The following is a 27,770-nucleotide window of genomic DNA, read 5'->3' as shown; positions in this document are numbered from 1 at the left end:
TCAGGCTTTCTACACAAACAAAGTAAAAAGACAACTGAAAAGCAAAATGGTATTATAATATTTTTATCATATGATTCTTTAGGGCCTACTTGTATATTCTCTTTATATTGAAGTCATTTTTAATTTTTAATTTCTTTTAGTTTCTAGACATATGGCTAAGTATATCTCAAGTTTTAAGGTAGAGATACATTGAGTTTTTGCCTCCAAGCATCTGATAATCAAGTTGAGAGCTGAGTTAATGCTTTCATTACTGAGCCAAACAGGGTCCGTTTTCCAGTACACAATAGAAAGCCAAGCACCAAATCACTGGGTTTTTGTAGCTAGAAAGGTTTGATCAGATTGGATCCTGCCATGGGGTGATGCCAGGGCTTGATCTGACTGAATTCTGGATACTGCCGTGTGGGTGTCCACTTCTTAATTCAGATCCCACTCCTTAGTCCTATCACATAGGTTCCACCTGTGGTTGCATGCTTGGTTCATCTGGGCATGCTCAGGTTACATGACCTTCAACCTGGGGGTCCATGGCAACTAAAAAACAGCTCATAACTGTGTTACATAAAAGTTGAACCAGATTGGTCTGGTGTAGCTAACACTTTATGTGTAATATAGGATATGAATGTTTGAATTAATATTAAGCAGCTTAAAAGTCTTAGATTTTAAATTTAGATTTGAAATATAAGGGAGAAAGCCATGTTATTACAGGTCTCAGAAATGGGGAAAAGAAGATTACATATTGAGGACCTGAAAATTTGTCTGAATAGAACATGGCCAGGGGTAATAATAACTATTACTAACAAATGACTGCTTATTGTACCATATAGTATTCCAAACCCTTTACATAGATTACTATTTAATGCCTACAACTACCTAAGAGTAGCAGATACCAACATTTAGGCTGTGAATTATAAATGCGTTGTTTTTCTGGGGAAAAAAACTTGCATTCTGTAAAACCACACATTAAAAATAACAGAGCTTATGGACAAAACAGGGTTGGGGTAGATCCACTCACAATTTTTGCAACTTTGTAATCATAGTACTAACAAAAGCAATCATTGGTAGCCTGGGAGAAGAATCATCTCAGGCAGGCTGGTCTGGTAGGAGCTATTAAAAATGTGTAAAAATAATAATACAGAAGTGCTAAAATAATGCAAGTAGAAGTGGTGCTCTGGGCCACTGGAGCTACTGTTAAGGTGAGCACAAGAGAACCGCAGGGGAGAAATGTTCTGGGCTGGGAGTGTGCCTCTCTGGAGAGGGAGCCCCAGTGCCAATGTCCGTTTTTAATGTTATTAAAATGCAACTATAAAGTCTCATGCCTGTGCAGCAGCAGCTGAGCTGAAGACAATTTTTTTTTTCCTGCTGATGGTTATAATTCTCCTCCCTCTGCTCCAACTCCTCTTGCTTAATAAAAATTGCATCTGAACCAATACAATTTCCATGTTATACTAACATCATTTCCTTACCAGCAGCCAGCAACATAGTGACACGTGTGTTGTAACAAAGTAGAAAGTAGTTATTTTCTTATTTTACAAATGAGGAAATTGAGATAAAGAAAGAAATTTGTTTAAATTAACATATTAAGTAGTGAAGCCAAGATTTAGAGCTAGCCAATCTGACTTTCAGAACTGTATTCTTTTTTTTTTTTTTTTTTTTTTTTTTTTGAGACGGAGGAGTCTCGCTCTGTCGCCCAGGCTGGAGTGCAGTGGCGCGATCTCGGCTCACTGCAAGCTCCGCCTCCCGGGTTTACGCCATTCTCCTGCCTCAGCCTCCCGAGTAGCTGGGACTACAGGCGCCCGCCATCTCGCCCGGCTAGTTTTTTGTATTTTATAGTAGAGACGGGGTTTCACCGTGTAGACCAGGATGGTCTCGATCTCCTGACCTCGTGATCCACCCGTCTTGGCCTCCCAAAGTGCTGGGATTACAGGCTTGAGCCACTGCGCCCGGCAGAACTGTATTGTTAACTACTAAGCTCTACAGTAAGTGGAAATGAGAGTTTAGAGAACACAGTCCTTTGACGGAAAGTCTTGAATCTTACAGAGGTTTCTCACTAGATTTGGATCACAGGTACTATTATTAACTTTGAGGTCAAATTATTATGCTCAGTGGATTATTTTATCAAAAATGTAAGAGATCTTTTGGGCTATAAGACGGTTAGCCTCTTTTCTAATCAAATGAAAGGAAACTCACACGTGAAAAAGCTCAAAAAAGTAAGAAGTGCTAGGATGAGAGTTCTCTTTGTCTCCAACATGAATTTCATCTGTTCCGAGAAGGAAGTAATTTGTGCCTGAGGAATTGAATAAAACTGTTGATGGCATCTGTCCTGTGCACAACATGAATGTTTTTAGGAAGATATCTGTCTCTTAGTTGGGCTCTACCGATCACTCCAAACATTATTAAAGTCAGCCGTTAAGGGAATGATCACTTAAAAAAAAATTCTGTTTCATTACAGTTCCCTATAGCAAAGACTTATTTTAAATTTAACTGAAAACAAGGTGGAATTCTTTTAAAGGTTAAAGGAATGAATGGAACAAGGCAATGTTACAAAATCCATGATCAAATAGCTCAAACAATCTACAAAATTCAACCAGGCTGTTGAGCAAAGTAGCAATCAGGGGAGGATGGGAAGTCATAGATGTTCTGAGCCAATGATGTTGTGAGTATGGAACATCATCGAACCCTCCCTAGGCTAATTTATTAAATGGTTCTTCTTTTTTTTTTTTTTTAACAAACTTGCCTTGTATCCATGTATTCTATAGTTTTCAACCATTACTAGTGTTTTTCAACCTTTCTTCATTATCACGCTCCTGGAGAGAAAGATTAATTAACTTATCTCTAATAAGAAAAAGTAAATAACAAAAAGTAAGATTTGGGTGGGTAGGGATGAGCTCTGGTCGGCCACATATCATTGTAGTATGTAAAATTTGTTGACCTCCAAGAACCAGTTTTCATGCCCCTAAAGGCGATACTATCCCCCTGTTGAGAATGCATGATCTCTACCTTTGTCTAGGTTGTCTTCTGACATAGAAAGCTGGACCATTTCTTTCTCCTTAATCTGTGTCATTATGGTTTTTTCAGACTTAGCACACATTTGCTACCCCCAGAGTCATCTATGACTCTTTCCATGCTCCCGATTGCTACTTGGCTCAACAGCCTGGTTGAATTTTGTAGACCGTTTGAACTATTTGACCATGGATTTATGTAACATTTCTTTGTGATTTTCCCATGTTTTTACTATCTCGCCAGTGAGATTGTAGACTTATTGATGATAAACACTTTTTTGTTTGTCTTCTTTTTTGTTTGTTTGTTGGTTTTGATTTTCGTATCCTTTATCCCAGCCAATCAGTACCTGTTGAATTGATTATATATTGGGTCTAAAAGCATGATGTAGTTTACAACTGGAGTTTTTGGATACATGTAAGGTTTGAGATGTATATTTACTTATAAATAGATAAACACTATTATAAGTAAAAGGAATTTTGGTGAATTTTTTTAAAAAAGTTTTCTGGATATCTACTCTTTATCTGATACTGTGCTAGGCATTTACCTATCCTTTCTGAAGTAGGCGGTGGTATCCTCATTTATGTGTATGGAGATTAGGCTCAGAGTTACTGACCAAAGTTATACAGCTAAAAGTAGTGGAACTGGATTTCAAATCTTAGTTAAATCTGTTGGAATTTCATGTTCTTTACACCAAAGCACACAAGCAGCAAGTTCCAACTCTGGACATGATATTCAGAAACAATCCTGGGGGAATGTTTTAGTTTATTTTTCTAGACTTTTGTTCATTTGTTTGCTTGTTATTAGAGAGGGGTACCTATATACTGATGAATTATTAATAGAAATTAATTATATTTTCCTGTAATATAATTTTATCATTTTTATTTTTACCCATCAAACATTATTGGGTATTTAGGTGCTAAGCACTGTGGTGGTACTACATATAGAAAAAACATTTAAGACATTTGAGCTCCAAGTGGCTAAAGTCTCATAGGGAGATTCATAGAAATCATTAAGGTAAACTCAAGTCAGAAAGTGAGAATAGGAATATATTTAAAGAAGGAAACTAATATGCTATCCAGGGGAAGTCAATGAACTGGCCCTTAAACTCATAATGCAGAAAATCAATGATCCTGCTCTCTCACTAACAAGTGGTGACTTGCAAGTGAATAATCACAAAGGCATGGAAGATATTTGGTCTTTTGTGGGAATGGCAAGAATGTGGACTTCAACAGTGATATTGGAACAGTAATTTGGGGCCAGATTGTTATGATTGCTTCTGGATGTTATGCTTGCATCCGCTTTGCTTTTCTAGCTTTAAGCCATCTAAATATTAGATTAAAAGGAGATAAAATTGAAATAAATATTAAAGAATTACTAATGGGACCTTAAATGAGGAATTCGATGTCAAATAATGTGTCACATTTATTAGTTCAGTAAATATAGTAATGGTAAAATCTAATCACAATAAAGGTAATAAATTTATTGTGGTAATGCTTCTAAATACTGATTGTATGCTTTAGTACTACAGACAGATCCATTTGGGTTCTTTTCAGTACTGTCTACTTTTAATTATAGGATGTGAAGTTGACAGCAAGCAATGATGATTATTATTTTGTATTTGAAGATTATTTATATCAGGTAAGTTTAAAAATTAAAATATATAGTGTTCTTGTTTCAGTTTCTCTAAATCATGATACTTTAGGAGATATCTCTGTTGTTGACTAAATCCTTTTGTAATCCATGGCATGCTTGTCAGATGAAATGTTCTAAGTTTGGGATAAGATTACCTTTTGTTGGCCGGGCGCGGTGGCTCAAGCCTGTAATCCCAGCACTTTGGGAGGCCGAGACGGGCGGATCATGAGGTCAGGAGATCGAGACCATCCTGGCTAACACGGTGAAACCCCGTCTCTACTAAAAATACAAAAAACTAGCCGGGCGAGGTGGCGGGCGCCTGTAGACCCAGCTACTCAGGAGGCTGAGGCAGGAGAATGGCGTAAAACCCGAGAGGCGGAGCTTGCAGTGAGCTGAGATCCGGCCACTGCACTCCAGCCCAGGAGACACAGCAAGACTCCGTCTCAAAAAAAAAAAAAAAAAAAAGATTACCTTTTACTGTGAAATTAGATAGGAGAATAACAGTTCCCAATTGTTTCTTTTTGTCATATGTGGTACAACAAGGAGGTATTGGCAGGTAAGTTTTCTATCTTTGTTATTGGCACAGATGCTTAAATCAGATGTCAAATTCATATTTAAGCCATTCCAAGATGTTTGGAGAAAGCATTTTGCATTATACTTTTAAAATTAAAGATATTGAATAAATAATGTTTCAAAATAAATTTAGAGTGTCCTGATTATCCTTTGATCATTTCATTTGCTGATATTGTGGATGCTTGGATTTTTACTTTTTCACATCTACTAGGATAAAATAATTTATCATAAATAGAAAATATGTAATTTATATAGAATTGCCTATATGATGTTCTTTTTTAAAAGATTATACGTACATATTAATAATTTGATTTTGAATGAATGTCAATACAAATGTCATAGAGGAAATACATATATTCTACACAGCATTTCTGCTCGATTAAATGTAAGTTGGTCCCCGCTGTTTGTATGAGCAGGTTTTCGTTTGATAATGGTGTTGTGGTGTATATATGTTTAAGAGAGAAGATAAAGTTAAATAAGCATCTGTCAAGAAGATTTATCATGTGTTCCAAGAGCTAAAGTATAAAGACTTTATAAGATTTATTTATAAAGTTAAAATTTTAAATAACCCCAGAAACAATTTTAAGAGATTCCTGTGATTTCAAATGCATAATTAAAATTTTTTTTAAATAGTAGACTTACAATTCCATTTTAATATGAAGTTAGTTAGTAATTAAAAGTTAGAGAATACAAAAATCTTCTTCTAAAAGTTTGTTTAGGTAGCTAAGATGTAACCCTGTATCTTATTCTTAGTACTCAGTAAATTTTTGAATATACAGGTATATCTCACTTTATTGTGCTTTATTGTGTTTCACAGATATTATTATTTTTACAAATTGAAGGTTTGTGGCAGCCCTGCATTGAGCAAGTCTAGCAGCACCATTTTTTTCAACAGCAGGAGCTTTTTTCATATTTCTGTGTCACATTTTGGTAATTCTTTACAATATTTCAAACTTTATTATTATATCTGATTTAGTAATCTGTGACTAGTGATCTTTGATGTTACTACTGTAATTATTTTGGAATGCCACAAACTACACCCTTAAGATGGCAAACTTAATTGATAAATGTATGTGTTCTGATTGTTCTGCCAACTGGCCATTACCCATTTATCTCCCTTTCCTCAAGCCTTTTTAGACCCTGAGACACAACAATATTGAAATTAGGCCAATAATAACCCTACGGTGGCCTTGAAATGTTGAAGTAAAAGGAAGTTACATGTCTCTGACTTTAAATCAAAAGCGAGAGATGATTATGCTTAGTGAGGACGGCATGCCCAAAGCCAAGATAAGCCAAAAGCTAGGCCTCTTGCACCAAACAGCCAAGTTGTAAATGCAAAGGAAAAGTTTTTGAAGGAAATTAAAAGTGTTACTCTAGTGAACACATGAGTAGTAAGAAAGGAAAACAGCCTTGTTGCTGACATGGAGAAAATTTTAGTAGTCTGAATAGAAGATCAAACTAGTCATGACATCCCCCTAAACCAAAGCCAAATCCAGAGGAAGACCCTAACTCTCTTCACCTTTATCAAGGCTGAGAGAGGAGAGGAAGCTGGAGAAGAATAATTAAAAGCTAGCAAAGGTTGGTTTATGTGATTTAAGGAAAAATGCCATCTCCATAACTTAAAAAGTGCAAGGTGAAGCAGCAAGTGTTGATGTAGCAGCTACAGCAAATTATCCCTGTCTAGCAAAGATCATTGATAAAGGTGGCTGCACTAAACAACAGATTTTTCAGTGTAGGTGAAACAGCTTTCCATTGGAAGAAAATGCCGTCTAGAACTTTCATAGCTAGAGAGGAGAAGTCAGTGTTTGACTTCAAAGCTTCAAAGGATATGCTGACTCTGTTGTTAGGGGCTAATGCAGCTGGTACCTTTAGGTTGAAGCCAGTGCTTATTTACCATTTCAAAAATCCTTGGGCCCTTAAGAAATATGCTTAATCTACTCTGTCTGTGCTCTATAAATGGAACAAGAAAGCCTAGATGACAGCACATCTGTTAACAGCATGGTCTACCTAATATTGTAAACATATTGTTGAAGACTACTACTCAGAAAAACATTCCTTTCAAAATATTACTGCTCATTGACAATGCACATAGTCACCCAAAAGCTCCGATCCAGATGTACAAGGAGATAAATGTTGGTTTCATGCCTGCTAACACGACATCCATTCTGCAGCCCATGGGTAAGGGAGTCATTTTGACTTTTAAGTCTTATTTAAGAAATACATTTTGTAAGGCTATATAGTGTCATAGATAGTGATTCCTCTGATGGATCTGGAAAAAGTAAATTGAAAGCTTCTGGAAAGGATTCACCAAATCTAAATGCCATTAAGAACATTTGGGATTCATGAGAGGAGGTCAAAATATCAACATGAAAAGGAGTTTGGAAGAAGTTGGTTCTAACCTTCATGGATAACCTTGAGGGGTTCAAGACTTCAGTGGAGGAAGTAATGGTCACTGTGGTGGAAAAAGCAAGATAATTGGAATTAGAAGTAGAGCCTCAATATGTGACTGAATTGCTTCAATCTCATCATAAAACTTAAATGAATGAAGAGTTGCCTCTTGAGGATAAACAAATAAAGTAATTTCTTGAGATAGACTCTACTCTTGGTGAAGCTACTGGACACATTGTTGAAATGACAACAAAGTGTTTACATTATTACTTAGTAAAACAACAGCAGGATTCAAGAGAATTGACTCCAATTTTGAAAGTTCTACTATGGGTAAAGTGCCAACAAACAGAGAAATATTTTGCAAAAGGAAGAGTCTATCAATTCAGCAAATTTTATTGTTGTCTTATTTTAAGAAACTGCCACAGCTGCCCCAATGTTCAGCAGCCACCACCCTGGATCAGTCAGCAGCCATACACATTGAGGCAAGACCCTCTACCAACAGCAAGATTACAGCCTGCTGAAGATTCAGATGGTCATTAGCACTTTTTTCAGCAATAAATTATTTTTAAATTATGGCATGTATATTTTTGGGCATATGCTGTTGTACTTAGTAGACTATAGTGTAGTGTAAACATAGCTTTTATACATGCTGAGAAACCAGAACATTTGTGTGATTTGCTTTATTACGATACTCACTTTATTGTGGTGATCTGGAACTGAACCTGCAATATTTCCAAGGTATGCCTATATAAATAAAATTAATTCTTCACTTATACAATAATACTAGTTTGCCAGTAACCTCTGTACTTCAGAAATACAGAGTGGGAATTATCAGTTCCTAAATGGTGGTCTGAGAGAAGCTCCACAGAACCATCCTCAGCAGGAAACCGTAATTAGTGAAAACTATTTTTTTTTAAAGTATTTAAAGTCTCTGGTAATTATCCTAAGGTTACATGAAAAGTCAGCAAACAAGAAAACATTTATTTGAGAAAAGCTACTAAATCTCAGTAAAAATAATTTGTGGCCCTTGAGTCATGACCTGCTTTTTGCCTCCCCGCACCCCCAGATTAGCATAACAGAAGCTTCAGTTCAGCCATGTGTGGCCAGGAAGATGGGGCTCTGTTTCCCTCCAGCTTCTAGTCAAGGGCTACAGTATCTCCATAGGAGGGGCAGATGGCCAGTATTTCTTATATCGCTCAGCTCCATGTTGCAGATGCTAAATTCTAGAGAGTACCATCAAGAAGTTGTCAGATTCCTTCCCATAGGGCAGTGATCTGGTCCAAAAGCTCTCACTCCACTCAGCAGGCCAAAAATACTAGGGCCTCAACTGCTTTCACCTCATTTTGTTTATAGAGGGGAGAGAGGTTCCACATCAGAAAGACAAGCTGAGAAGACCAGAGGCTACCACCCTCACCAGTGTCTTTCTCACAAAGCAAAAGTTTCACTCCAAGAGAAGTAGGCCACTATCCCCAACCTGGCTCCAGGGCAATGACTCAGATTTTGGCCAGAATGGGAGACAGACTTAGCAACAGTAGCTCTGAAGCGCTCCTCAAAGAACTAACTTTATATGGAGTACAGGAAAGTTCCAACGTAATGGGGCTCTGAACAATGAAGATTTTAATGGCAAACACTTAAGAATTAAGAGTAACAAGCTAAAAGCATAGCAGCTGGTTTACCAGAGAAAGCCAGAGACAGAGATAGCTAGGAGGAGTCCTGATGGGATAGGACAAACCTCAAAGGCTGGCCTCAAAAGTGACCTCACAAAGGACCCTACGTTTAATTGAATCAGACTGTGGTACAATTTATGCATGAGGACATTGTCAAAAACAGTAGAATAATCAGCTGGCAATTAGAGGAAACTAATATCTGGCTATAATATCAAGAAAGACAGAAAGCTTAACACAGAGACCAGGGGAAGAGACGAAGAGCCCTGCTAAGTTAGCTGGGCTTGGTGATGCGTGCCTGTAGTCCCAGATACTCAGGAAGCTGAGGCTGGAGAATTGCTTGAACCCAGGAGGTAGAGGTTGCAGTGAGCCAAGATCGCACCACTACACTCCAGCCTGGGTGACAGAGCAAGATTGTCTCAAAAAAAAAAAAAAACGAAGAACCCTGCTAAACCCAGTGTCACTGAAGGATGATTGTATGTATGCTCAAGGCTGCATACTCTGAGGTACATCAGAAGCTTCATACTTTGGGAGAAACAGACTTAAATGAAATATTTCAACCAAGTCACTAAACAAATAAGCAAATAATAATCGTGAGTTCCAGCTGCTTGTAAGATGGCCTAGATGTTGTACTTAACCAACCAAAACTTCAAAGCAGCCATTATAAATATATTCAAAGAACTAAAGGAAGCTATACTTAAAGAAGTAAAGTAAGGCCAGATGCTGTGGCTCACACCTGTAATCAGCATTTTGGGAAGCTGAGGCAGGACAATCACTTGAGCCCAGGAATTTGGGACCAGCCTAGGCAACATGGCAAAACCCTGTCTCTACAAAATAGAAAAAAAGTTAGCTGGGTGTAGTGGCGTGTGCCTGTTGTCCCAGCTACTCAGGAGGCTGAGATGTGAGGATCACTTTTGCCCAGGAGGTCAAGGCTGCAGTGAGCTGTGTTTATGCCACTACACTCCAGCCTAGATGACAGGTGAGACCTGGTCTAAAAAAAGAAAAAAAAAAAAAAAAAGGTAAAGTAAGGTGTGATGACAATGTCTCCTCTAATACAGAAGGTTTTAAAGAGATAGAAATTACGTTTTTAAAGTACCAAACCGAAATTCTGGAGTTGAAAAGTACAATAATTGAAATGAAAATTTTATTGGAAGGACTCAAAAGTATATTTGAAAAAGCAGAGAAGAATCAGTGAACATCAAGAGAAATTATGTCATTCAAACAACAAAGAAAATAACAAACAGAGCCTCAGAGAAGTATAGGACAACATGCTCACCAACAAATTTATAACAGGAGTATCAAAAGGAGAGGAGAGAGAGAAAGGAGCAGATGTATTTGAAGAAAGAATGGCTGAAAATGTCTCAAATTTGATGAAAAACATTAATCTACACATCTAAGGAACTCAACAAACTCAAAATAGGATAACCACAGATATCCATACCCAGACATATCATAGTCAAACTGTCAAAAGCCAAAGGCAATGAAAGAATCTCAAAAGTGCTGAAATAAATATATTTTTTCTTTTATTTAACTCATGTTTCAGTAGTTCTGTCCTCAAATATGTTTGCGGCCTTAGGCAGTTCACCAGAACTCCATGGGCCTTCATATTCTTATCATTTAGCTGAGAGTTTAGACTAAACTGTCTTTATGCAGATCTCAGAGGCACAAAAAAAGTTTATGTGATTTGCCATAAAAGAAATGATTAAATTTTTCCATAAAAGTATTGATTACAGATTGTTTATTCTTTTTAAATGTGGATTTTAAAATTCTTTTATCTCAAGAGTTATTAGTTACTGGAATGTTATCTGTTGAAAGTTTTATAATTTGTTATGCAGGAAAATTCTATTGGTTTTGTCCTAAAGAAAGAATAGCTTTATTGTCTTTAATCTGTGGGTATTTTATTACGTTTCTTTACTATTACTAAAAACTAAATCAACCTTCCTATTTATCTCTCTTGCTGAATGCTGGCCACCCCACCTTTAATCCATGTTCTACAGTAAAGTCAGAGTGGTCTTTTAAAAACACCAATCAATTCATGTCACTTGTTTGATTAAAACCAAAAGACCCAGATTTTTCACAAGAGTCTACATGACCCTGCGTTACCTGGCCCACCTCTCCAGATGGATTGTTCACTTCTCTGCCTGACACTCTGGCATTCTGTATTCCAACCATCCTGATCTTTAACTTCTTAAGTTCACTATACTCCTTTCTACCTCAGGGCCATAAGACCTACAGTTCCTTTTATAAGCAAGACTGTTATCCTCCCCTCTTCACCCAGTAAACTCCTATTTTTACTTCATTTCTCAATTTTAGACTTAACAGACAAAAACTTCAAAGCAGTCATTATAAATATATTCAGAGAGCCAAAGGAAACCATGCTTAAAGAAATAATCATTTACTCAGATACACCTTCCCTGACTAACCCCTCACTCACCTGCACAAACACACACAAAGTCATGGCTATCTAATATGTGCTTTTAAATTACTATGTAGTACTTTCCATACTTTTTGTTTATAGTACTTATCATAGTTTATATGATTATTTTATAATTGTCTCTCCCAGGTAAATTCTTAAGTGTTTTGGTCCTTAGTGTTAATTCCAATGCCTAGTATACTGTAGATACTAAGTAAAAATTTTCCTTAACATCATGTACTTGTTTTCATTGATGGGGTTATCTTTTTCATTATTGAGAAGGAAGCTTTCTTCTTTTATCTTAAAGCTTAATATGAGTAATTTATAGGCTAATGGATATTTTACCATCATTTTATGGGGCTCTAGATTTCTTTAGATTTTAGTATAGTTGTAATGAATCCTTTTTTATGAACTGACTCATAAACAGATTAGTTAATGTCACACAAAGATATAAAACAAATAAAACCACATAAACTAAATATCTACCACTTGGCAAAAAGTTAACCAATTCGCTAAAAGTTTTTGGTCCTTCTTATGCCATTTTGATCCAGAACATGAAACTGTTGTGACACCAAACATATGAACACATAAATTATAATATCAGCCAAAGACCAATAATGGCATGACTCTTAGTAATCTGTGACTATTCTACTTCAGTGTGTGGGTAGAGAGTGTACATTTGACAAGTTTGTCCCATTTGGTCACCAGAGATAAGAGGATTGCCATTTTTAAGTTACAACTACAAAGCCTCTTTGGTGGTGGTAAAAAGGGGCTTGACAGGTAACAAATCTGCCTCATTTGGTAAACAGAATCAGTGAGGGTATCTGTTTCAAATGAGAGCAGTAACAAGTTCTCCAAATAATGCCAGAACTAACCCTTAAGGGAGCATTCATTTTTATCTTTTCCACATGTAAGTGACTTATATGTGAGAAAACTTCTAAGAAAACTTGTAAGTAACTGAACTAATAAGTGGATGCATATTTTGAGAAAAAGCAGAATGAGCATCAGTAAATATTTATTGATCCACCTCTGATGAAACCTGTGTTGGTGGGGACATCTGAGAGTGTTGATGAATCCTAGTGACTCTGATAGAAAAAAAATATTGATCCTTATACTGTGTGTAAATGATACCACCTTTGACGGGCTTACATTCTAGTTAAGGGGGCAGGACATGAACATACAAAATATTCTGAAGTTGTTTTAAAGTGTTTATGTAAAGCATTAGGTCCTAAATCAGTATCACAAACAGTAAGTACTATAAGAGTATGCTTTAACCTTTATTTTCCATTTCTATTAATATTTTAGTCCAAATTGTATTGTTTTTAGATTTTACATAATTTTTTTAGTCATAGCTCTCATGACTTCTCCTGCTTTTAGTACTTTGGAAATGATTAAATAAGCCTCTTTTAAATGCTATAATAAGAACACTTATCACAAGGTCTATCCTCTTAATACCTTTTTAAGTGTACAGTATAGTATTAACTATAGGCACAGTGCTGTACAGCAGATCTTTAGAATTCAGTCATCTCCCATGACAGAAACATTATACTGATTGAATAGCAGCTCCATATTCCCCCGGCCCCCTAGGCCCAGCAGCCACCATTCAATTGCTGCTATATGTTTGACTGTTTTAGATACCTCATATAGTAGAGTCATGTAGTATTTGTTCTTCTGTGACTGCCTTATTTCATTTAATATAATGTTCTCCAGGATCATGTTGCCTCATGTAACTCATTTTCTTCTTTATATTGACTGAATAATATTTCATAGTATTGTGTGTACTACATTTTCTTTATCCATTCATCTGTCTAAATAAGCTTTAATGTGGATCTCTGTCCCCATAACATAAATAGATGGATGATTACAACATCTAAGCATCTCTCTTTGGGAATTATGTAAAAATAAATTTTCCTTATATGGATAATTACTAAGAAAACACTTTCATGGTGATACTTTTTAATTTTTCATTTTACAATTAGTCTGAATTATTAGAAATTTATTTTAATTAATAAAATCGTATGTAATTTTATGCATTGTAAATATTCTGTTTTCAGAAATTGAGTTCTGTTTTTTCCTCTCAGAAAAAATTGTGTGTGTATCTGTGTGTGTGTGTGTGTATGTGTGTGTAATAAGAGAAGAAAGCCTGTTCTTATAATTAATTACAGGCATTCCTTTAGCAGAGCTGCCTAGCAACTCTTGCTGTATAGGAAAATCGCCAGTGTATAGCAAATTTAGTGTTCCTGGCCATGTTCTTGGTCCTAGCCCATTTATTGGATTTTGTGATTACACTGCAAAATTAGATATCATGTGGCGTTGCTGTGTTTACATACAGATGAGAAAATATCCAGTAATCCTTCTTTAAAGAAAATCTGGGCCTATGTTACAAGAATATGCAGGCACTTGTTCCCAAGTACCTCATGTTAATGTTACCTAAATTTTTTTTTTTTTTTTTTTTTTTTTGAGACGGAGTCTCGCTTTGTGCCCAGGCTGGAGTGCAGTGGCACGATCTCGGCTCACTGCAAGCTCTACCTCCCGGGTTCATGCCATTCTCCTGCCTCAGCCTCCCGAGTGGCTGGGACTACAGGCGCCCGCCACCACGCCTGGCTAATTTTTTGTACTTTTAGTAGAGATGGGGTTTCACAGTGTTAGCCAGGATGGTCTCGATCTCCTGACCTCGTGATCCGCCCGTCTAGGCTTCCCAAAGTACTGGGATTACAGGCATGAGCCACCGCACCGGCCTGTTACCTAAATTTTATAGGCAACAATGCTGAATATTATAGAAATAATGTTTTTAGTAATAAGCCAACCCTTTAGTATTCCAGTGTTAAGTTAGTTTTTATTTTGCATGAAATTCTTAAAGTACCCACTTTTAAGTGTTGTAAGTTTTAAATTATGTCAGAGTTTCAAAATGTATTCAAACAGAAGACAATTCTTATTTAATGGAAGTAAAGTGAATAGTTTGACAATACCATTTTCAGACTCCAATACTGAATGGAATTTTCACAAACTACGTGAGTTAACATATTGTCCAAAGTATATAAAATATTCATAGGAAGGAATTCATGTGTAGTAAAAGGGAAGACATGAAGATTTACTCTTTCTGTTATATGACAAATCTTCCATCATGTGCTTAGTTTATCTGGCATATACTTAGTAGTAGTCCTGAGATACTGAAGTGTGACATAGTTATAAATATTGTAACGCTATTGAATGGAATTAAAAAGGTCCAGATGCATCAGATATTCTTTGTTCATGTATCTAGTTAGATTATTTAGTGTATGTTCTGATATAGGCACTGTGTTAAGTGCTAGCAAAAGAAGATATTTATTAAGCTCACAACTTAGTGAAAAATGAAGAGAAAGACAAATTCATAGTTATAATTTGATAAATCCACCAATAGAAATATATATAAATTCTATGCAAATATAGATAAAGGGAAAATAAATTCTGGGAGTGGTGCAGGACTCAGTGATGGCTTCAGAATAGAAATATAATATTATAAGAAATGAATTTTATTTCAAGTTTTTGAGGAACTACCATACTGTTTTCCATAGTGACTATACCATTTTATATTCCAGCAATAGTGTACAAAGGTTCTAGTTACTCCACATCATCGCCAACATGTTACTTTCTCTTTTTTTGATAGTAGCCATCCTGATGGGCATGAAATTATGTTATCTTATTATAGTTTTCATTTGCATTTCCCTAATGATTAATGATATTGAGCATCTTTTCTTGTGCTCATTAGCCATTTTATGTCTACTCAGGAAAAAAATGTCTATTCAAGTCCTTTGCCCATTTTTGGATCAACTTAGTTTTTGTTGTTGTTGTTATTGTTGAGTCTTAAGAGATCTGTAAATATTCTGATTGTTAATTTCTTATTGAAAATGTGATTTGTAAATATTTTCTCCCATTTGTGAGTTGACTTTTTACTCTATTGATAGTGTCTTTTGATGCACAAAATTTTAAAATTTTCATGAAGTCTAGTTTGCCTATTTTTGTTGTTATCACCTGTGCCTTTTGTATCATATCCAAGAGATCACCAAATCCAATGTTGTGAAGATTTTGCACTATGTTTTCTTCTATGAGTTTTATAGTTTTAGAACTTGCATTTAGGTCTTTAATCCATTTTGACTTAATTTTTGGATATGGTGTTAGATAAAGGTCCAACTTCATTCTTTTGCATATAGATATCCAGTTTTCCTAGCATCATTTGTTGGAAGACTGCACTTTCTCTCATTCAATGGTAATGGGAGAAAAGACTAGCACAAACCCTTGTTGTAAATCATTTGACCATATATTCAAGGTTTTATTTCTAGTTCTGTTCTATTTGGTTTGTACATCTGTCTTTATGCCAGTAGCACACTGTTTTGATTATTAAAACTTTCTAGTAAGTTTTTAAATCTGGAAGAAGTAGGAATCTTTCAGATATGTTCTTCTTTTTTCAAGGTTGTTTTGGCTATTTGGGGTTTCTTGAGATTTCATCTACATTTTAGGATGGGTTTTTCTATTTTTGCAAAACATATCACTGGGATTTTGATAGGGATTGCATTGAGCTTGTAGATCACTTTAGGTAGTATTGCCTTAACAGTGTTAAGTCTTCCAATTCTTGAAGATGAAATACCTCTTCATTTATGTCTTTCTTAGTTTCTTTCAGCATTGTTTTGTAGTTTTTATTATACAAGTCCTCCATGGTGAAGTTAATTCCTAAGTAGTTTATTCTTTTTTTTTTTTTTTTGAGATGGAGTCTTGCTCTGTTGCCCAGGCTGGAGTTCAGTGGCACGATCTCAGCTCACTGCAAGCTCCATCTCCAGGGTTCACGCCATTCTCCTGCCTCAGCCTTCTGAGTAGCTGGGACTACAGGCACCCACCACCATGTCCAGCTAATTTTTTGTACTTTTAGTAAAGACGAGGTTTTGCTGTGTTAGCCAGGATAGTCTTGATCTCCTGACATCATGATCCGCCTACCTCAGCCTCCCAAAGTGCTAGGATTACAGGCGTAAGCCACCGCGCCCGGCCCAGTAGTTTATTCTTTTTAATGTTATTGTATGTGAAATTATTTTTTCAGATTTTCATTGTTAGTGTATAGAAATGCAACTGATTTTTTTGTGTTGACTTTGTACCTTGCTACTTCATGGAATTTATTTATTAGTTCCAGCAGTCTTTTGTGGGAGTTTTAGGATTTTCTACATATAGGATCATATCACCTGTGAACAGAGATAATTGTACTTCTTCCTTTGTAACTTGGATTTCTTTTATTTTTTTCTTGCCTAATTACTTTGGCTAGAATTTCTGGTATGTTGGATAAAAGTAGCAAAAGCAGGCATCCTTACCTTGTTTCTGATTTTAGATGAAAAACTTTCAGTCATCCACCATGGAGTATGATGTTCACTGTAGCATTATCATATACAGCTTTTATTATGTTGAGGAATGTTGAATATTTTTATCATGAAAGGGTTTAGAATTTTGTCAAATGCTTTTTTTATGTCAATTGAGATGATCATGTGACTTTTTTCACTTCATTCTGTTAGTATAGTGTATTACAGTGATCCATTGTTATATTTTGAACCATTCCAAGAATAAATCACACTAAGTCATTGTGTATAATTCTCTTAATATTCTGCTGAATTTGGTTTGCTAGTATTTTGTCAATTATTTTCCCATTGACTTTTCTAAGGGATATTGGTCTGTGGTTTTATTTTCTTGTAGTGTCTTTGGTGTTGGTATCAAGGTAATGCTGGCCTCATAGAATGAATTAATAAGTGTTTTCTACTTTTTAATTGTGCAGGAGAGTTTTTGTTTTGTTTTGTTTTGTTTGTTTGTTTGAAAGACAAGATCTCCCTATATTGCCCAGGCTGGAGTGCAGTGACTATTCACAGGCTTGATCATAGTGTGTGCACTGTACCCGTGGACTCCTGGCCTCAAGCAATTCTCCTGCCTCAACTCTCTGAGTAACTGGGACTATAGTTGCACATCACCATGCCCAGCTCAATTTTTTGAAAAGTTTGAGAAACACTGGTGTTAGTTCTTCTTTAAATGTTTGGTAGCATTCACCAGTGAAGCCATCAGGACCAAGGCTTTTCTTTGTCAGAGTTTTGATTATTGATTAATATTTTTACTAGTTACAGGTCTGTTCAGATTTTCTATTTTTTTGTGATTTTGTCTTGGTTGATTTTGTGTTTCTAGAAATATGTTCATTTTATCTAGGTTATGCAATTTGTTGGTGTACAATTGGTCATTGTACTCTTATAATCCTTTTTGTTTCGTACAGTCAGTAGTAATGTTTGCAGTTTCATTTCTTATTGTAATAATTTGAATATTCTCTTTTCTTAGTCCATCTAGCTCAAGGTTTTTTAATTTTGTTGATCTTTTTGAAAAGCCAACTTTTGGTTTCAGTTATTATCTCTATTGTTTTCCTATTCTCTATTTCATTTATCTCCGCTCTACTTTTTATTATTTATTTTCTTTCTTCTGCTAGCTTCCAGCCTAGTTTGCCCATTTTTTCCTGTTCCTGAAGTTGCAGAGTTAGCTGTTGATTTGAAACCTTTCTTGTTTTTTTAATCTAAGCCTCTGTAGCTATAAATTTTCCACTTAACATCACTCTTACTGAGTCCCGTAAGTTTTGATATGTCATGGTTTTGTCATTTGTCTCTAAGTATTTCTAATTTCTCTTATAATTTCTTCTTTAATCCATTGGCTGTTTAAGACTGTGTTGTTTAGTTTCCATAAATTTGTGAATTTTCCAGTTTTCCTTCTGTTACTGATTTCTACCTCCATCTCTGTGGTCAGAGAAGCTACTTTGTATCATCTCTATTTTTAAAAAATCTATTCAAACTTAATTTGTGACCTAATATGTGATCTATCTGGAAAATGTCCCATGTGCATTTGCGTAGAATGTGTATACTGTAGTTCTTGGGTAAAGTGTTCAGTATATTGTTAGATCTAGTTGGTTTATCATGTAAATCCTTTTGTTTCCTTATTTCCTGTCTAGTGGTTCTATCCATCATTGAGAATAGGGTATTGAAGTCTACTGTTATTCTAGAATTGTCTATATCTCCCTTCATTTTTTGTCAGTTTTTGCTTCATACATTTTCAAGTCTGTTATAGATACGTAAATGTTTATAGCTGTTATATCTTCTTGCTGTATTGAAACTTTTATTAATATATAATGCTTTTTGTCTCCCATAACCTTTTTTACTTAAAGTCTATTTTGTGTGATATAAGTATAGTCACCTTGCTCTCTTTTGGTTACTATTTGCATGGAGTATCTTTTTCCATCCTTTAATTTTTAATATATTTATGTCTTTAGATCTAAGAAGAATCTCTTATAGATCACGTGTAGTTTTTATCTTTCTAAATTTATTCTGCCAACCTGTCTTTTGATTGGAGAATTTATTACATTTACATTTAAAGTAATTACTGATGAGATATTTCTCTCATTTTTCTATTTGTTTTCTATATGTCTTATAGCTTTTATGCCTCTCATTTTCTGTATTACTGTCTTCTTTTGGGTTTAGTTGGGTTTGTGTGTGTGTGTGTGTGTGTGTGTGTGTGTAGTGAAATGTTTACATTTCTTTCTCATTTTCTCTTCTGTTTTGTATATACTCCATAGCTATTTTCTTTGTGGTTCCCATGGAGATTATATTTAACAACGTAAAATTATAACACTCTAGTTTAAATTAGTACTAATTTAACTTCAGTAACATACAAATTTTGTATTACTTTACAGCTCTATCCTCATGCCTTTCGGTTGATGACATCACAATGTTACATCTGTGTACAGTGCCCACACAAACCCGGAAATCAGAAATTCTTTTAAATGCACTGATTTCTTAAATTATGTAGAAAACAAAATGTGGAGTTGCAATCCAAAGTTATAATAATACTGATTTTTAAACAGTGACTTTTCAAATGTATGAGTTTCTTAAATCATATAGAAAACAAAAAGTGGAGTTACAAACTTTTGTTACAATAGTATTATCTTTATAATTGCCCATGTGTTTTTTTTAAGATCTTTATTTCTTCACTCAGATTCTAGTTACTTCTTATATCCTTTCATTTTACTCTGCAGGACTCCTGTGAACATTTCTTGAAGGTCAGGTCTCAGCTTTCATTTATGTGAGAGAGTCTGAATATCTCTCTCACTTTTGAAGGACAGTTTGCTGGATATGGGATTCTTGATTAATGGCGTTTTTCTTTTACCACACTGAATATGTCAGCCCATTGTGTGTGGTCCTCAAGTTTCTGATGAGAAATCTTCTAATAATTGTATAGAGGATCCCTTATATTTAATGAGTTACTACTCTCTTGCACCTTTCAAAGTTCTCTCTTTGCCTTTGACTTTCAACAGTTTGATTATAATGTGTCGCTTCTTGGATGTTTATATTCATGTCTTTCATCAAATTTGGGAAGTTTTCAGCCATTATTTGTTCAAATATTCTCTCTACCCCTTCCTCAATTTCTCTTATCTTTCTGAGACTCCTACCATGCATATCAGTTGGCTTGGTGGTGTCCCATATGTTCCTATGGCTCTGTTAACTTCAATTTTTTTTTTCTTTCTGTTTCACAGACTCAATTATTTTCATTTCCCTGTCTTCAAGTTTGCTGATTCTTTCTTCTGCCTGCTCAAATCTGTCTTTGAATCCCTCTACTGAATTTTTATTTTACTATTATACCTTCCAGCTCCATAATGTCCTTTTGGTTTCTTTTTTGGTTTGCTATTTCTTTATTGATGTTTCCATTTTGCTGATACATTTTTCCTTGATTTTCTCCACATTTATTTAGTTTTTTGAGAATCTATGGACAGTTGTTTTAAAGTCTTTCTATAGTAGATCTGCCATCAGGTCTTTTTCAAGGACAGTTGTCAATTTTTTTTTTTTTTTTTTTTTGGCCCTTTAAATGGGCCGTACGTTTCAAGTTCTTTGTATTATTTGTGATTTTGTTGTTGTTGTTGAAAATGGGACATATAAATCTAATAATGTGGAATATCTGGAAATCAGATTGTTTTTCTTCCCTGAGTTTTTGTTGTTGTTTTTATTGTTTTAGTTTTAGTTTTAGTTTTTTTGAATGTTGTTTGTTCTCCTTCTGCCCAGGGTCAGCCTGAGGTATAAATCTAACATCTTCTTGGGTCTTTTCTAGCCTTCACTTTTCCTTGAGCATATGTGGTCACTTTCTAATTTCCCCCATATACACAGTTGTTTTTGAATAACCTGGTGTTTAACATCTGGCTCCCAAAGGGAATAAAAGAGAAAATAAAGAGGAGGGAGAGCATTGTTCCTTTAAATCTTCTGAAAATTACTTCAATCAGAGGGAAAGGGGCTTGCAACAATCAAGGGAGGTTCAAAAACAGTGTTTCCTTCTTTTGATCTTCACCCTCACTTCTTTGTTTACACCTCTCTGTTCAGAGGAAGCAATCAGAGTACAGATACCAAATATTTGGAGGATGGGGTGCTTTTCTTCCTTTCTGGGTCCTTCAAGCTGCTTATAAGCTGCTCCTGGGACTCATGCATTCCTGCCTGTCAAGGGGATTGGGGTGGGGGATGCATATATGTGGCTATGCTAGAAGCTGACGTTGATCAAAATTAACTGCAATTTACCACCCAAGCTATCTCCTAAAAGTTGCAAGACTTCAGTAGACTCCAGAGTTCTAAAATAATTACTTCAGACAGTTGCTGCCAGTGCAATTGTTGCCTAGATGGGGAGACAGATTCTTGGTGCTTCCTACTACACCATCTTCCCGGAATCCACTTTATAGATGATTCTTACAACAATCCTGGGAGGTAGTTTTACTCCCCTTTTATAGATGAAGAAGCAGAGGCTTAGATCCCAAGTCCATCCAGCTATCAGGACTCCAAGCCAGGGGTGTCCATTTTCAAAGCTAGTAAGCCACATTGCCCTTTATTTTTTGAAAATTTGTATCAGGGCAGAGTGTTTTAAAAAGTGATTCTTGAAAATCTATCATTTGAAAATTTCCAAATTTGATTGGATAAAAATGTAAGAACATCACAAATGAAAAAGTTGTATAATAGTTTTACATTAAAGTGATTGCCCAATTCATATGTCATTTCTTATGTGCTTTTTATTATAAAAATAATTTATTTCTCAGAAACATTTACCATAAATATATTTTCCAGAAATAAAACAAAGCTTTAGGACAAAGTAAATCTTTTATGGCTATCTGTAGACATTTTAGGTATAACTTTGCCATATTAGCATAGTTCAGACTTACACATTCAGTTTCTTATAACTCTTCTAAATGAAGTAAATTACTATCGTGTGTAGCTTCATCCTCATAAAGTTTTAATTTTTACTTAATTAGTAATTAATCCAGGTTAGATTTTCTAGTTAATTTGATTGAAATTGTCATCTTCATATAATCATACCATTTTCTAGCAGATTTATAACTGAATGGTCATTTCCATACAGATACAAAAATTAGAATCTCAGAAGTTAAAGCAACTCAGATTAGAATAAGAGTTGACAGCTCTTTGCTTGTATCCCAGGGTTGCACACCAGTACGTACTGTCTAACATACCACTTCTGGCATTATCACCTTACAGTTGCCAATATTTTCTTTAGAACAGTCTCAGATATCTTGTCTTCTCTAGGGCAGCAGGGACTCTAGGGAGATATATTAATCATACAGCTTCTTCTAAAATTACTGTGCTTCTATGAGTCTACTAAACTAAGGGAAAGTTAATACAAATGTTTCTTTCGGAATTGTTTTTCCTCTAGGCAATAGTAGAAAGTTGTTTGTAAGTATATTTTCTTGTTGTATTATTTTACCCTAATAATATATGTTTATTGTAGTATTTGTTGATTGGTTCTATTAGTTTATTATTGCTGCCATAAATTTAGTTGAATTTGAAATGGGTTTCACTGGGCTTGAATCAAGGCATTGGCAGGGCTCTGTTGCTTGTGGATGCTCCAGAGGAGAATCTGGGTTTCTCATGCCCTTTCTAGAACCTAGAGTGCACCTGTATTCCTTGACTTGTGGCCCCTTCCTCTGTCTTCAAGGCCAGCAGAGAGCATCATCACATCTCTTTCTGATTTTGCCCTTGCTGCTTCTCTCTTTCATGTATAAGAATCCTTGGTAACATGGGGCCCAACCAGACAATCCTAAATAATCTCCCCATTTAAAGATCTTCTATTTAATCGCATCTGCATAATCCCATTTGTCACATAAGTCACATTTTGTGTGACTGTACCAGAATACCTGAGGCTAGGTAATTTATAAAGAAAAGAGGCTTATTTGGCTCATGATTCTGGTGGCTGGAAAGTCTTAAGATTGGACAGCCTATCTAGTGAAAGTCTTATGCTGTTTGTACTCATGGCACAAAATGGAAGGGTAAGCAGGTATATACAAAGAGACCAAACATGAGAAAGAGCAACCTGCTTTCACAGCAACTAGTCCTGTCCCACAGAGATACTTTAAGCTATTCATAAAGGATCTGCTGACATGACCCAGACACCTCCCACCAGGCCCATCTCCCAGCACTACCACATTGGGAATCAAATTTTAACAGGAGTTTTCACAGGGACAAACCATATCCAAACTGGTAGCACACAAATTTCAGGGATTAGGATGTGTACATCTTTGGGGGCCATTATGCTACCTACCACAGTGGTATGTGAAAGTTTGGCAGGAAAAGAGATTAATATTTATAAATTTAGAATTTTTAGAGCCCAATGGTTTTTCTTAATTATTGGAAAATATTTATTATATTAATAGGTCAAAAAATAATATTCACGTTTATCTTAATAGATTTCAAAAATTTATATGAGACCGTGTTTGATAATATCAATTTAAAAAAATTTAATTGTAGTAAAACAAATCACAACATAAAATTGTCGACAACCATTTCTAAGGGTACAGTTTAGCACTATTGGGTATATTCACATTGTTATGCAACTTAATATTCTTTTCTTTTTTTTTTTTTTTTTTTTGAGACGGAGTCTACCTCTGTCGCCCAGGCTAGAGTGCAGTGGCTGGATCTCAGCTCACTGCAAGCTCCGCCTCCCGGGTTCACGCCATTCTCCTGTCTCAGGCTCCCGAGCAGCTGGGACCACAGGCACCCGCCACTTCGCCCAGCTAGTTTTTTGTGTGTGTTTTTTTTTTTTTTTAAGTAGAGACAGGGTTTCACCGTGTTAGCCAGGATGGTCTCGATCTCCTGACCTGGGGTTTCACCATGTTAGCCAGGATGGTCTCGATCTCCTGACCTCGTGATCCGCCCGTCTCGGCCTCCCAAGGTGCTGGGATTACAGGCTTGAGCCGCCGCGCCTGGCCTAATATTCATTTTTATACTAACTTTTTATACACTAGAAATCAAGTATTAATATATTTTCTTGACATAATAGTGTTTATTTGAAACCAACATTGGTGATATTAATGTAAGTTAATGTTACTCATTAGTGAAATACTAGAGATGTTCCCACTAAAGGAAGGAAAGAACATATCGTTTTGGAATTTCTCAACAATGGAATAAGAAAAATAAAGTAATAAATAACAGAAAGAACACAACATTATTGTTAACTATAGATATTTAAAAATTCAAGGGATTGTACTGAAAGCCTGTAGAACTAATAAGATGATTCAGTTAACTGCCTCTTTACCAAATAAAATATTAAAATCCTTTACTCTTTTAAATACGAGTAACAATCATTTAGACTATGTAATAGAAAATAGAGTTAGGCAACATAAGGGATTGAACTTACACAGCCCCCTTTTAGACTGTAAACATATAGAAATGCTGGAAAAAGAAAACAAGGGATATGAATATACAGCCAAATAGCCATCACATTTTTCAATGCGTATACTCTGTGACCAGGCAATTCTATTCCTATGTATTTGTTCTACAGAGACACTCATGTGTAAAATGATACAGTAAAAGGCTAATTTTGGTATTGTCAGAAACAGCATAAGGTTGAAAATGAATGTTCATATATTGGGGAGTAACCCATTAAATAAATCATGGAATACATATTCAGTGAAACATGATACAGCCCTTTAAAAATGAATGCAGTGGATCAAATTCAGTGGCTCACGCCTGTAATCCCAGCACTTTGGAAGGCTGAGGCAGGAGGATTACTTGAGCCCGAGAGTTCAAGACCAGCCTGGGCAACATAAATAGACCCTGTCTCTACCAAAAAAAAAAAAAAAGAAAGAAAAAAATGAGGCAGCTCTGTGTATACTGATATGAAAAGATCTCTTTAATGCATTAAGTTTGTTTTAAAAAGCAGGTACCAAACATTGTGTATGGTGCTCCTACCACTTGAGCTGAAACTACTCTTATCAAGGTCATCAAGAACTAAATCCAGTGACCAATTATCCACCCTCCTTTTAGCTAATCTCTCAACAGCATATGATTCATTTGTGCTGTTTATTCACTTGGGTTTCAAGACACCACATTCTTTTTAGTTTTCCTCTTATTTTTCTAGTCACCAGTGGCAAATTCAGCATTTTGCGGACCTAAAGCTTATACAATTTGGAGGGCCTTCTTTAAGACAGAGAGTATCATATTATAAATACAAAACCAGATAAGAACATGTATTTTTGTTTTGAACGAGGAAAAATGTGTAACAAATTATTAGAACTATAGAGATTCAGGTCTTTTTCTTCTGAGATCTTATTAAGCAGTTTACTAGAAACACATACATAGAAATGCTTTCTGATTACACACTGACTTTCCTTGCCTGGGACACTCTGTGTCTCCCAGCAACTTGCAGCACTCACAGAGCATCATGGTAAATCCACCTTTGATGGTTACTCACTACTCTGTTGTCTAGGCTGGTTCCTTCTCTTTTCTCTGATATCCTAGAATGCCTCAGGTCTCAGTTCTTGGTCTCCTTTTCTCTAGTTACACTCACTCACTTGATGATTTCACCAAGCTCACCTATTTTGTGGCTTTCAGTACCATCTATATGTTGATAACTCTCAAATTTATATCTTCAGTTTAAACTTTTCTTCTATATTCCATACAAATGTCTCCAATTACCTCTTCAATTTTTCCATTTAGGTGTCTTGCAGACATCTCAAACTTAGCATGTTGAGAAATGAACCCATGATCTCGCTCCCCAAACTGTTCTGCCTGCCAACTTTCCCTGTTAAAGGCGTTCCACTTGCTGAGATCAAGCATCCTTCTACTTTCAACTTCCACATGTTACTCTCCTTGACTCCTGTCTTTCTGCAAAATATCATCTCAATCTATTAGTAACTCCTGTTAGCCCTGCCTTCACAATGTATTTAGAATCTGACCACTTTTTCCCACTTTCACTGTGTTGTAAGATGGGTTCCCAGGGAAGCCAATTTAGATGGAGACCAGCATGCCAAAGGTTTATTAGGGAGTGCTCTTGGAATCAACACGTGTAGAAGTCCAGTGAATGAAGCAGGATTGAGTGTAAGGACAAGTCTAGCTGCAATACGGTTTAAATGAAACCCTCAGCCAATGCTGCAGAGAGTTCTAAAGATGGGATAAACTGTCAGACCCATCCTGAGCTGGGGACAAGAATTTCAGACCTTTTTCCCTTGCATCCTCTTCCTCAGATGTAGGCCATTTCAGGAAACGGGCGTGACCTTGATATTTGAGCAAAATAGCTCTCTTCAGCAGAGGTAGTCCATGAAAAGAGCTGGCTGCTGAGAGCTATTTGCTACAGCACTACCAGCTGCTATAGTCAGTCCTTCATTCCTAGAGGAGGTTCTCTGGGTGGTGTGTCATACATCTGCCACACACTGCTGCCATCTTAGTGAAAGCTACTGTCAACAGTCTCATAACGTCTCCTGCAATGCTCTTGCACATATATCCACATGCTAAGTTTCTCAACTCCTTTCAATATTTGATTAGATATCACCTTCTCGAGGAAACCTCCCCTGAACAGCCTCTTTAAAGTGTCAGCCACTCTTTCTCTGTTCCCCTTTATCTTGTTTCCATAGCACTTGCTACCTAATATACTATATAATGTAATTATCTATCATATTTGCTATTTATCACACACATTCTGCTCCATCATAATTAAACTCCATAAAAGAGGTGTTTTGTTTGTTTCCTTTTATATATTCCAAACACAAGGAACAGTGCCTGGTGCATAGTAGGGGCAGAAGAAGAGAATTAGTGAACTGACAAAAAAATAATCTGAGGAAGTCATCCAGAATGGAACAGGGGGGATAAAAGTAAGTAAAAGGCATGGCAGGTTGAATACGTGTAGGTAAATCTTACAGCTCCTAGGAGTCAGGCAGAGGTAAATAGAGAAAATGTGGGAGAGGCATGGTTCAATTAAAAATGCCCAAAGCAATTGACCAGAAAGGTGGTCCAGTTTTTGGAATTTAAATAACTAAAGGTGTACATATTTAGCCATAAGTAAATTCACTCTAGTGTTGTTTGTCATTGGGGAAAAGTGGAAATAATTAAATGTTCAACAACAATACAGGTTAAATAAATTATTGTTCTTTCATACAGTGGAATATTCTACAACATAAAAATGTGTAGGAAATATTTATCTTACAATAGTGAAAGGAAACTATGTATAATCCTGTTTGGTTTGAAAAAATTATATGTATGAGTATGTTAAAAAACAGTCTGAAAGGATATACCTCAAATTATTAAGGCTGATGGGATTATGGCTGTTTCCCCTTTTGTTGATCATCTATATTTCTTTATTTTTAAAATTAATTTAATTTTCTTTTTAAATAGAGATGAGGTTTCACCATGTTGATCAGGCCGGTCTTGAATTCCTGGGCTCAAGTGATCCTCCTGCCTTGGCCTCCCAAAGTGCTGGGATCATAGGCGTGAGCTACTGTGCCCAGCCAATACTCTATATTTCTAAATTTATCATTAATATGTCCCACTTATGTAGTCATTTAAAATATAATGAAAACAATGCAGTGGCAGTGGTTGATACGCATTCCACCATTGAACCTGACTGATGCCCAATCTCCATTACGTATCCTTTTTTCCAAAGCCGTATCCCCTTTCTTGTGTCTTGGACACAAGGATTTTTCCTCTGCCTTAACTCTTGCTGCTAGTTCAGCCCTGACTCTGTGCCCCTGTTCTGCCTTTTCAGTCATCTTGAATTCTTATCTTGGTAATATTTTTAGAATCCCAGGTCTT

General features: G+C 35.9%; 1 protein-coding gene and 1 non-coding gene across 2 annotated transcripts in view; both read left to right on the top strand.

Moving 5' to 3' along the window:
* TBC1D19 (TBC1 domain family member 19) overlaps positions 1-27,770 on the top strand; it is a 164,374-nt gene that overhangs the window by 103,779 nt on the left and 32,825 nt on the right. The window contains exon 13 of the mRNA XM_023223043.2: positions 4,573-4,635. Coding sequence (XP_023078811.1) covers positions 4,573-4,635 — 63 coding nt within the window. The remainder of the gene's footprint in view (positions 1-4,572; positions 4,636-27,770) is intronic.
* LOC111549878 lies at positions 12,686-12,765 on the top strand. The gene has a single exon (XR_002733860.1). It is a non-coding gene; the product is annotated as a small nucleolar RNA SNORD74 (small nucleolar RNA).

The sequence above is a fragment of the Piliocolobus tephrosceles genome, chromosome 3 (genome assembly GCF_002776525.5).
Source record: "Piliocolobus tephrosceles isolate RC106 chromosome 3, ASM277652v3, whole genome shotgun sequence".
Lineage (NCBI taxonomy): Eukaryota > Metazoa > Chordata > Mammalia > Primates > Cercopithecidae > Piliocolobus > Piliocolobus tephrosceles.
This window is presented reverse-complemented; position numbering and strand designations above follow the sequence as displayed.